General features: G+C 42.0%; 1 protein-coding gene across 1 annotated transcript; it reads left to right on the forward strand.

Moving 5' to 3' along the window:
• Positions 1–4,557: 4,557 nt before the first annotated feature.
• On the forward strand, positions 4,558–5,675 carry LOC121761287 (E3 ubiquitin-protein ligase RING1-like). Its single transcript, XM_042156932.1, has one exon. It carries the CDS (start codon positions 4,775–4,777, stop codon positions 5,513–5,515), a length of 741 nt encoding a protein of 246 aa, XP_042012866.1. The 5' UTR covers positions 4,558–4,774; the 3' UTR covers positions 5,516–5,675.
• The last annotated feature ends 6,103 nt before the right edge of the window (positions 5,676–11,778 follow it).

Consider the following 11,778-nt stretch of genomic DNA (forward strand, 5'->3'; position numbering starts at 1 on the left):
CGTAAACAAGAAATAAATTACACAAAAATACACTTGTAAATACAAGAAATAATGTCGAGTGTGGTAATTAGAGATTGAACTAATATGGAGTCGAATTCTCTAAAGAAACTATAAAAACAATTAAATTCGTTGTTTTGGAAAATACTGAAAAACTAAAGCTTGAGAAGCCAAAGTATTAAGAAATCTAGAAACCCTTTAAGACATGAGAACTGTTAAGGGTGCACTCCCTTAACAAGATTCCGGCGACGACGAGCGGTCGACGACGGAAGGATAAAGGTGGATGTCACAGGCTTTCCCCGGGATCAACTCTAAAACTAGTGTTTGCAGAAAATTAAAGAAGACGATAAAATTAGGAAAATTATGATATTTCTTGATTGAATGAAATGAATAACAATGTCCACTGTTTATAATAGTGGATACTAACTTAATGAACAAGACAAAAGATATGAAAAAGATATGCACTCCCTAAATATCTAACTAAATAATGCAACTAAATAATAATGCAAGATATGAAAGATATATAAATAATAAACCTATCAACTCCCCCACGGTTAAAGTCCACCTTGTCCTCAAGGTGGGAACCATGACACAACGAAGAGCGACGCGAACATAAGCTTTAGCGAGCTCTCCCCTCCTGGATCAAACGCACACCAAATAAATATGCATCTTCCTTCATCATATCCCTCCAAAATCACCAATGGAGGATCGTGTTGGATACGAGTCATGGCAGACTTCGAAGCAATATTGTGGTCATGATATTCTAGGGATACAACGGGGAGCATGTCAACGCGTTCAAGAATACTCAAACAATGTGTGTCAATGCGCGAGGGATCAACCGTGCATCAGCGTCGAGCGATGTTGATTGATGTTTCATACTTGCAACATCACCGACATGCAAATCCACATAGAGAACGACAATTTCCGTCAAACCTTTTGGAATGACATATGCAACTTCATCTCCAACAAATGCACCTAGTTCATCACCTCCTTTCTGAACCAATTCTTCAGATTCTAATCCAAGCTCATCCGTAAACAACCTTCTCCTATCTTCTATTCCTACTTCAAGCTCATGCTTTGTTGTCTCTGATGCAGCCTTGAGCTCATCAGCATGGACTTGAATCTCCGTTCTCTCTTCACATTCATGCATATTTGTTTCTAACTCCTTTATTGAGCTCAGAACTGCGGCTTGTTGAGGCAGATCAGAGGCCAATGGGGGCGCTGTCACTGGCAGTGGCAGCAGCTCAAAAGGCGGTGCTAGACTTGGCTGTCGTGGCGGGCAATCTGATCGCGATAGTGGTGGCGGCTGCTGGTAGTATTGGTGGGGTTGGTTTGCAGCGATGGTTGCTGTTAGTGGTGGTTCCCAACAATAAGTCTGTTGAGCCTGGGGCTGATCGTATAGCTGAAATCCAAGCTGCTGTTGCTGGATAGGCCGCGGATCCCAGCTAGTGGGTTGTCTGAGCGCGGTGTGGTGTGGCTGCTGAGGCGGTTGATAAGGCTGATCATATGGTGAGTATCACTACTGCGTGCACAACCTTGGCGGGTCCCAACAAGAGGGCGGTGGTGGCGAGTACAAATCTGGCCATAGGACGATGGTTGCTGATACGCTGTTTCCTGGCACAGCCATGGCGGGTCACACGAAGTGGGCTGACGGGATTGGTAGGGATGGTGTTGTGGGTGGAGTCGCCCATCCGGTGGATATGGATATGATGGCTGTTGATCTAACTCTCTGATCGGATGTTGCGGGGGTTGATATACGGGCTGCTCAAGTTCGTCCATCACGTCCAATCTCATGTTTAATCTATTGCAGAAAGTGGTCATCCGGTCACATAGGGAAACGATATCCGCGGTGGTGTAACGAGCCATGAGTACAACAATGAAAACACCAATTGTTAAGGGTGCACTCCCTTAACAAGATTCCGGTGACGACAAGCGGTCGACGACGAAAGTATAAAGGTGGACGTCACAGGCTTTCCCCGAGATCAGCTCCAAAAGTAGTGTTTGCAGAAAATTAAAGAAGACGATAAAATTAGGAAAATTATGATATTTCTTGATTGAATGAAATGAATAACAATGTTCACTATTTATAATAATGGATACTAACTTAATGAGCAAGACAAAAGATATGAAAAAGATATGCACTCCCTAAATATCTAACTAAATAATGTAACTAAATAATAATACAAGATATAAAAGATATATAAATAATAAACGTATCAAGAACTACCCCTGGTACATTCGAAGTTACTATGACTCATGTAACCAGCTTAAGCCCACATCAATTATGCAATTTAGGATCGTGTATATTTTATGCTCACTTGCAACTGAATATTTGTAAGGAAACTATACGACTAAGATAAGTTAATCACTTCTCATTCGAAGTTACTATGACTTATGTAACCAGCTTAAGCCCACATCAATTATGCAATTTAGGATCGTGTATATTTTACGCTCACTTGCAACTGAATATTTGTAAGGAAACTATACGACTAAGATAAGTTACTTCTCAAAATTCTACTCATTATCTATCCTATTTGCTTCTGAAGTTGTGCAGTACACACCCTTAAAATCTATGTACGACTCCTAGCGCTGTGGGTTAATTCCGTTAGAGTATCCACTATGGCGAGGACGCGGCTATAGCCGCGTGAGGGGGCGGTGGGCGGGCGGGTTATAGTGCGGAAGTTGTCCGCCCTCGGGGCGGACGCGGATTGGGGGGCGAGGGACGGCGGACTACGGATAGGCGGGCTTGGTACGAGGACGCGCCGGGGAGGAATTAGCCGCGCCTATAGGCGCAGCGACCATAGTGGAAGGACATCCGGCGCGGCGCTGGCGGATTTTTGATTTTTTTTTTACCTCTATAAATACCACCTCCACCACCTATTTTTCACCATTTTCACAAAATCCATCCACTTACTATCTACACAACCACTCTCTAAAAATGCACCGAGGAGACGACGAATCACCCGACTCTCAGGAATCGTGCTATGGCAGCAATCCATCACATCCGTCGGGTTATCCTTCGCAGCCATTATGGATTTGGCGCCTATGCGTCGGGCTTAGTGGCTGATTATTTACACTGTGATTATTTTAACTATACCTGATTGAAACTATATTTTAAAATGAAAATTGATTATAAAATTTGGGGGCTATTGCAAGTGTCCACCATAGTGGCGGAAATAGAATTTTGGGGCTGTGGACAACAAAACTAGGGCTATGGATAAAAACTGGAGCGGGACTATTGGGGGTGTCCGCCTTATAGTGAACACCCTTATACCAATACCAAAGTGACTACAAAAGCAATAGCGAATCTAGGAATTGATAGTCGTGGTGTCAGAACAAACGAAAATATTTAAATTAATTATTTTTTAATAAAAGAATATTACAAATTTAAATAACTATGGTAATTGGCTTCAATGAGTATTCAATTACTCAATACTCTCTACGTCCTACAATAAGAGTTATATTTTTCCTTTTCCGTCCGTTTCACGATATGAATCGTATTTCACTTTTACCATAAATGATAAGTAAGCCCCACATTCACCAACTTATTCTACTAACATTTTATTATAAAACTAATATATATATAAGTGAGACCCACATTGTACTAACTTATTCAACCCACTTTTCTTTACATTTTTTAAAGCTCATGCCCAAACTAAATATGATTTCTATTGTGGGACAGATGGAGTATTATTTCATTATAAATTATTCATGATAGTTAGGAAGATTTAATAAAATTACTTAAATCAAAAGGTATTCAACTAATAATCTTTTATAATACTACTACCCCTACGTTCCACTCAAGATGATCATTACTAAGAATAGAAGCCCATTTATTTCCTTTTTTACTTTATTCTCTCCAGCTAACACATAAAATAAAACTATATAAAATCTCGTGCCATTCTATGAAGGGGTCATTTTCCTTGTGACGTTGAGAGTATACCACTCTTTAATCTAATCTTATCAAGATAAGCAAAGTAATGAAATCAATAACCAACATTAATTATAATAATTATATAAATAAGGGTAAAAATGAATTTATGAATAAGAGAAAAAAACGGTGAATTTACCAATTACTAAGGATTAGTACAAAGTTGAAAAATTGTCAATAATAACAGTACAGAAAAAATAAAATATTATCTATATTAGTGTTGAAATTCATGCTAAAGTTTTCGTTCAACTTCAATTATTATGAAACCTGATTTAATGTTGGAACAGTGGAACTAATAAATGAAGAAGGCCACATCAATAGATAACTAATTAAGGAAAAGTAATATAATCAATAAAACGCTTCTTCTCTGAGGGTATGACGCTGTACAAACGTAATATTTGGATATTATCATTTAAATCTTGTTAATTAAATAATTTCCCTTTCTTTGGTTTGAAATATGGCAATCCAATCTTACTCAAAGTTAAGGTGACAAAATAAGTAGCGAATAATATTTCTCGTTTTCCATAATTAATAAAAAGAAATACTTTTAGCTGAATCACCAAATCAACCACACGCAAAGCGGTGGGGACTGAATTTGGAGATGTGGTAGATGCAATGTCCCACCACTCTACGTAATCGCTCTTACTAATCATAATTAAACTAGTAGAAAGGAAAGGAGTATTCAATTTCAAACCCCCACAACTAAACTAAACTAAATTACACTAGACTAAATCCCTCACCTTCTCCCCTTTTCCTAATCAATTAATTTCGTCAACCATTTTCATGTGAATCCAAATATGATCCCTCTCTAACTCTTCCACCTCTTCCCTTTTCTTGCTAGTGACGATGGCCTCTTCTCATCACAGAAAAATCACTCAAAAATACGCCTCCACAGATTGCTACTTATGCTATGTTTGCCCCGAAAATTGCTACCTCCCATCACCGCCGGTCGATTTTTCCGGCGAAAATCCGCCCAAAAATCACGTGCCGACAGTCCTGATTTGGATGCTCTGCGTTCTCGGAGTAGCATTTCTAGTCCTGTCGTACCTCACCCTCGCCCGATACCGGCGCCGGAGAAACGTGACGCCTCTGGAACCTTCTAGAACAAGTTTTGCCGGAGAGAACCAAGGCCGGATCGCGGTGGACCACCCGATCTGGTACATCCGCACCGTCGGGCTGCCCCAGTCCGCGATCGACGCGATGGCGTCGTTCGCGTACCGGAAGGCGGACGGCCTGGTCGATGGCAACGACTGCGCCGTCTGCCTGGCCGACTTCCGCGACGGGGATGCGGTGCGCCTGCTCCCCAAGTGCGGCCACGCCTTCCACGTGGACTGCATCGACACGTGGCTGCGGTCGCACAAGAGCTGCCCCGTGTGCCGCGCCCCCGTCGCCCCGGACCTGGCGCCGGCGGCGGGCAATCTGAGCCGAGCCGAGTCGGGATCGACTAGTAGAGGCGGATCGAGCCCGGCGGCGGCAGAGGTGCGGGGCGTGAGGAGATCGGTGTCGATGGATTTGTCGTGTGCCTCGAATTCGAGCATTTATAGGGCGATGAAGAGATCGCAATCTTTTCAATTGCAATCACGGTAGATAATAGCTATAGATTTTATTCATCCTGAATTTTAATTCCATTTGAGACTGTTTGGATATATCAATATACGGAGTGTATATTTATTCATGAGTCTTCTAAAACATGTTTGGGCAGATAAGTTGTAAATATTTTGATAGAATATAACGACCTCATTTTTTGTTTGAACTTTTTCTTCATGCTTTCTCGGTTCTTGATAAGTTAAGTTTCTTTTTAATGTTTGAGAAATTTGGATTTTAGGTAGGAGCAGGGGTTGGGGATGACAAAATTTTCGAAATAAGCTTGATTGGAGAGTGTCTCCAAATGGGACAAATTTTTAGTCCTACTACACATTCTTCATATTCTTAAAATGCATATTCAGTTAAGCAAACACCCTTAAGAGTTAAGTAGGATTTAAAAGATAGACGCCAGGCATGTGCGGTGTTTTATTAACAATTTAAAGAAATGGAAAATGTTTTTTTAGTATGTATGATAAGGGCATGATTGGTAGCCCATAAAATACACTAAAAGCCCATAATAGCCCATAAAAACCACTCTTCTACTATCTTCTCCACCGTTTGGTACAACGAGAAATTGTCAGCGAACCCGGAAAAAAAGAGTCGGATCTTGCAAAATTTTAGATAACAATCGGCGATTGATGCAATTCCTTATCTCTTCAAATTTGTGGTATTAGGGTATCCACTATAATGTCGGCGCGGCTATAGCCCCGGCGGGGGCGACGGCGGGGCGGTCTATAGTGGGGAGAACGTCCGCCCCGAGGCGGACGAAATTTTCGGGGCGGACGGTCATTAGGCGAGAGATGTGCGAGGACGCGCCGGTGCCTCCCCCGTGGGGCGATAGGCGCGTCGGCCTATGGCGGGGCGGTGCCAGGCGCGCCGGTCCGGAGTGGACGTTCATTTTAATTATTTTTTTAAAATTTAATTTAATTTACCTATAAATACACCTCATTCCTTTCATTATTTTCACACCATTCCACCTCTCCATCACTCATACTTTCTCTCACTAGAATTTGTGGACTAAAATGGACGATTTGTGGAACGACGGGTGGAATTCTCTGATTCAAGAGTTGCAGTACGAGGTCGAGGAGGAGGAAGCGGCGAAAAGTGGCATCCCTCGTGCGATTAATCGTCGGCGGACCATCCAACGAGACCATAGCAGAGCGCACCAGCGTCTAATGGCGGACTACTTTGTGGATAACCCCCGTTATCCACCTGAGATTTTTCGCCAGCGATTCAAAATGTTGCAACGGCTCTTCAACCATATAGCGACGAATTTGGCGGAGCGTTACCGGTGCTTCACCCTCCGGAGTGATTGCGCTGGCCGGATCGGGCTGTCTACGCTTCAGAAGTGCACCACTGCAATCCGACAGCTTGCGTACGACGGATCAGCTGATATGTTCGACGAATACCTATAGATGGGTTAGACGACTAGCCTAACGGTGCTTAGGCAGTTTTGTAAGGGGATTCGGGAAATATTTGGTGGGGAGTTCCTACGAAAGCCCACCTCTGATGAGTGTCAGAGACTGCTGGATATGCACGGTTCGATCCACGGTTTCCCAGGAATGTTAGGAAGCATCGATTGCATGCATCGGGAGTGGAAGAACTGCCCGGTGGCGTGGAAAGGCCAGTTCACCACTGGATTCAAAAGCAAACATTCATCGATGATTCTGGAAGTCGTTGCTGACTACCGTTTGAGGATCTATCATGCGTATTTCGGTGTTGCAGGTTCGAACAACGACATCAATGTTCTTCAGTCATCGTCGCTCTTCAATGATGAGTGCCGAGGGGAGGGTCCAGAAATCAGTTTCGTAGCCAACGGCACGCAATACAGTAGGGGATACTATTTGGCAGATGAGATATATCCTCGGTGGCCCGTATTCGTCAAGACAATTCGCCAACCGGTTGGACCGAAGAAACAATATTTTGCGCGCAAACAAGAGGGTGCTAGGAAGGATGTTCAGCGAGCTTGGTGTCCTCCAATCGAGGTGGGCCAGTCTACGGTGCCCGAAACGAGTTTGGCAAGAAGATGATGTCGTGAATATTATGTTAGCATGTATCATATTGCATAATATGATAATAGAAGATGAAGGATTTGAGGCAGAGCGCTGAGCACCGGAAGATGGCGCAAGTACAAGTAACGATGTTGCCTCCGTGCCGATCAAGATGGACGTACCACAGGGCAATGAATATTTGATCCAACGTTTCAGTGATATGCGCAGGAGCACAGCACATACCACACTCCAAGCCGATTTGATTGAAGAAGTGTAGGCCCGTAGGGGAGGTGGCGGCGTAGTGTGAACACTATTGTGATGTTCAATAGATTAATATTTCGTTGTATAATTTTTCCAGTACTTTAATAAGACGAAAATATAGTGTTTAATTTTATTTTCTTCACTTATAGCCGTTTTTTATAATTATGTATAGTCCGATAATTTTAATTATAATTGAATTAAAATAAACGAAAGAAATCGGGACTATTGGAAGTGTCCGCCTATAGTGGCGGAAACCATTTTTTTGGGCGCGGACAAAAAAATTGGGGCTGTGAACAAAAAAGAGGCGGGTCTATTGGGGACGTCCGCCTTATAGTGGATACTCTTAGTTTTTCACCACATCCCCGACAACCTAATTTGAATATTTATACCTAATTTGCCCTCCCATTGTTCCACCTGTACAAGCATCTCTCCGACGAGAAGGTCCTCATTCGTGGCTCCGAATTCAGCCTTCCGACCACAACAAGTATGCCGGTTTTGATTTTCATAGTTTGTGATGAACTACATTTTTCGTACAAACTAATTCAGAAGTCAATCTTTGATTTAGGAGAAAACAACAAAGAAGATTGTGTTGAGGTTACTATGCCAGGGCTGTAAACATGTTTCCCAGCATCCTATTAGGGTTGGCGTCTTGTTCTTGCGTTTTCTCGAGGACTGCTCTCACCTATCTGTGCTTAAAACTTTCTCTCTTTTTGCAGAGGTGCAAGCACTTCGAAATTGGTGGAGATAAGAAGGGAAAAGGAACCTCACTTTTCTAAGTATATCATTGTTTGCTGTCTTTTTTCTCTTTGGGTTGTGATTGTGGATTTAGCTAAACATTTAATTATATGAGACGTGGTTGTAAGTTTTGTTTTGAACAATAGCGTTATGTATAATTAAAGCAATTTTCAGTAGTTACTTTGTAATTGGTCACGTAGAGAATGGATCAGCTATGGAGTATACGAATACAAGCGAGAGAAGAGGAGTTTTGAAAGAGATACAATGATACCAGACGGACTTCCCTCGGATATGAGCTTTCGCTTCCCATTCGAAGCCATCGAAGCTATTGCAGTCGGAGGGTGAGTTTAAGGTGGACTTGTGCTGAAAGGAAGGTATGGAGCACGTGCTTATATGGTGGGAAGGTGGAGAAGATGGCGCCAAACTGGGAATATATCCACGCCAAGCTGAAAGAGATACAACGATACCAGACGGACTTCCCTCGTATGTGAGCTTTCGCTGCCCCTTCAAAGCCATCGAAACAACTTCACTCGGAGGATGCTATTCAGCGTGGATTTGCGATGAAAGGAAAGGATGGTGCACATGCTTATATGGTGGGAAGGGGGAGAAGATGGCGCAAGCTGCAGATTTGCAAGGCCGGCGGAGGGTAAGGGAGACATTTCAGTGCAAAAAGGGTGGGCATATAAGTCATGACAGTCATTAATATAATTTTCTAGTATAATGACTAATGACTACCAAATGATGTATTAAGTCACAAAACATTTGTACCAAACACCATCATAACTATGATTAGCTATTTAAAATCATAGAAAAAGCCACTATATGGGAACTTAATAAAACCTCAGCAATACTACCAATCGCACCCTAATTAGTAAGAGTGTTGTTATGAATGCTCAATAAAATTCTGAAATGCTTTATTTCTATGACCGGTGGGGACTTGAAGAGATTATGGAAGATGAAAAGACAATGCTATGTCATGAATCGATTTATCGTTCTATATAATTCAGACTTTTATAAGATTACCACAGAGATAGAGACGAAACGGTACATATATGTTACCGTAGTTTATAAAAACCATCGACCTAGAACTTTTCCTTCCGTTCCTTAATAATTGACATCAATTTCCTTTTTTTATCCATCCTTAATTAATTGACACTAATATTTTTTACTCCTTCCGTTCTACAAAAGATGTCACACTTGTGGGATGGTACGGGACTTTAGGAGATTTTGTTTTGTGTGATAAGTGGAGAGAGAAAAATATAATTTTTAAATTAATATGAGAGGGAACTTTTCCAAAAATAGAAATTTGACATCTTTTGTGGAACAAACTAATAAGGAAAGTGTGACATCTATTATGGGACGGGAGGAGTACTATTTTTTGTAATGGACCACACATTCCACTCGCATTTTGTTATAAACCTACACCTTCCGTTCCATAGTGGTGAAGTCATTTTGTCATTTTGGTACGTTCCAAAGTAGTAAAGTCATTTATCTTTTTACTAAAAGTCAACACTTTTCTTCACTTACTTTAGGGCATTAGCAATGGGGCGCCATGTAGGATGCCCTATGCACCGCCACATCATCATTTAATCCTCATAACCTTCCACCTGCAGTGGGACGCCTTATAAGCCACCCTAAAGGCCGCCCTAAGCATTTTCTTTATTTGAATATTTAAATAACTACAAAAATTGGGTCATTAACAACATCGAAAAAGGCTCGAGTCAAGGTCCTACTAACGCCCTCCGAGGTACTCCAGTCTTCGTCGTGGTTCATTTTTGCTTGTGAGATATGATCGAAATATTCGTAAGGAAAGTGAGAGATGAGAGAATGTTCGTATGAAAAATATAATGAGAAACGAGGTTTAAATAGATAAAAATTCAAAAAAAAAATGAAAACGCGTTGCATCGTCCGTGTCGCCCTAAGTGGACGGACGATGCCCTATCGTCCGTGTTTTGGCAACGGACGATCTATAGGGCGCGGACGATGCATCGGGCATCGTCCGCACACCCACAGTGGCAGACGATGGCACGCCCGAGGCATTGGGCGGACTATCGTCCGCCTCATTGCGGATGCCCTTACACTTTCATTTTTTATCTCTCAAACTTTTTTATTTTCTACTTTATTCTTTCTTTACTTAACTCACATTACACCATTTTTCTTAAATAGCGTGTCGAAAATAAATGTCTCCACTACTGTGGACCGAAGGGAGTAATATGTAAAAGTAAAACCCACATTCCACTAACTTTTTTCATCAGAGCATCCACAATAAGGCGGACTAACCAATGGCCACTAGGACTAACCACAGCCTGGAACATCTCTATGACTAACCACAACAAAATAATATGCTAGCACTAGGACTAGCTGACGCTCTTGCCAATAAAAGAAATTGAAAAATACGATTAATTCATTTTAATTGTTGGTGTTTATAAAAAATATTAAAAAATGAAGTGCAATGAGTTGTAAATATTGAATATAAATAAATAAAAAATATAAAAAATAAAAAAATTGGTTAGTCTGTCCTCTGTCCGTGCAATAGCGGACTAAAGGTAGGACTAACGGTTAGGGCGTGGATAAGCGCTCGTCCTACTTCGGGATGTCCATCGTGTTAGTCCACTATTGTGGACGGACATCCCCATGTCCTAACCGCTAGTCCTACCTTTTGTCCGCTGTTGTGAATGCTCTTATACTTCTTCAACAAACGCTTGAATGTCAAGCATTATAGCTGGGGTTATGGAGAAGAAGTGATATAATCATGGAAGTCATGAACAAAAGTTTCACTCAAGAAGTGTGCCATGGATAGATTAGGGCCCCAAGAAGAGGGAAAAGTCATGTCAAGGAGTTAAGTTGCAGCTAGAGCAGGATTCAAATAGTAATCTTTCTTTCTAAGATGACATCCAAAATCTCTACAAAGACTACCGTTCTCCTCTTCTTTGAAAGAACTTCACATGAGTACCTTGCACGCCTTAATCGGAGTTCAATGGAGAAAGTTATGACCATTTTATGAAAGTTGCGCATTGAAGCGTTCAATGGGGCGACGGAGCCTCAAAGCGGGCCGGGTAGCCTCCAAATTACCTCACCCATTCTGGGTCACCACCCTGATATCTTCATCGTCGAATGAATTTCACGTGATTACCTCGCACACCTCAATCGGAGTCCGATAAAGAGAGCTATGAACGTTCAACGAAAGTCGCGCACTGAAGAGTCCAAGGTCGGGTCAAAATTCTGAGATGACCGAGTTCAGAGCCACCACTCGTACCAAGCAGCACCGTTGAAACCGGA

The sequence above is a fragment of the Salvia splendens genome, chromosome 13, assembly GCF_004379255.2.
Source record: "Salvia splendens isolate huo1 chromosome 13, SspV2, whole genome shotgun sequence".
Taxonomy (NCBI): Eukaryota; Viridiplantae; Streptophyta; class Magnoliopsida; order Lamiales; family Lamiaceae; genus Salvia; species Salvia splendens.

What these genes read in the sequence shown, in the direction of transcription:
- LOC121761287 (XM_042156932.1), top strand. Translation starts at nt 4,775, where the DNA reads ATGGCCTCTTCTCATCACAGAAAAATCACTCAAAAATACGCCTCCACA.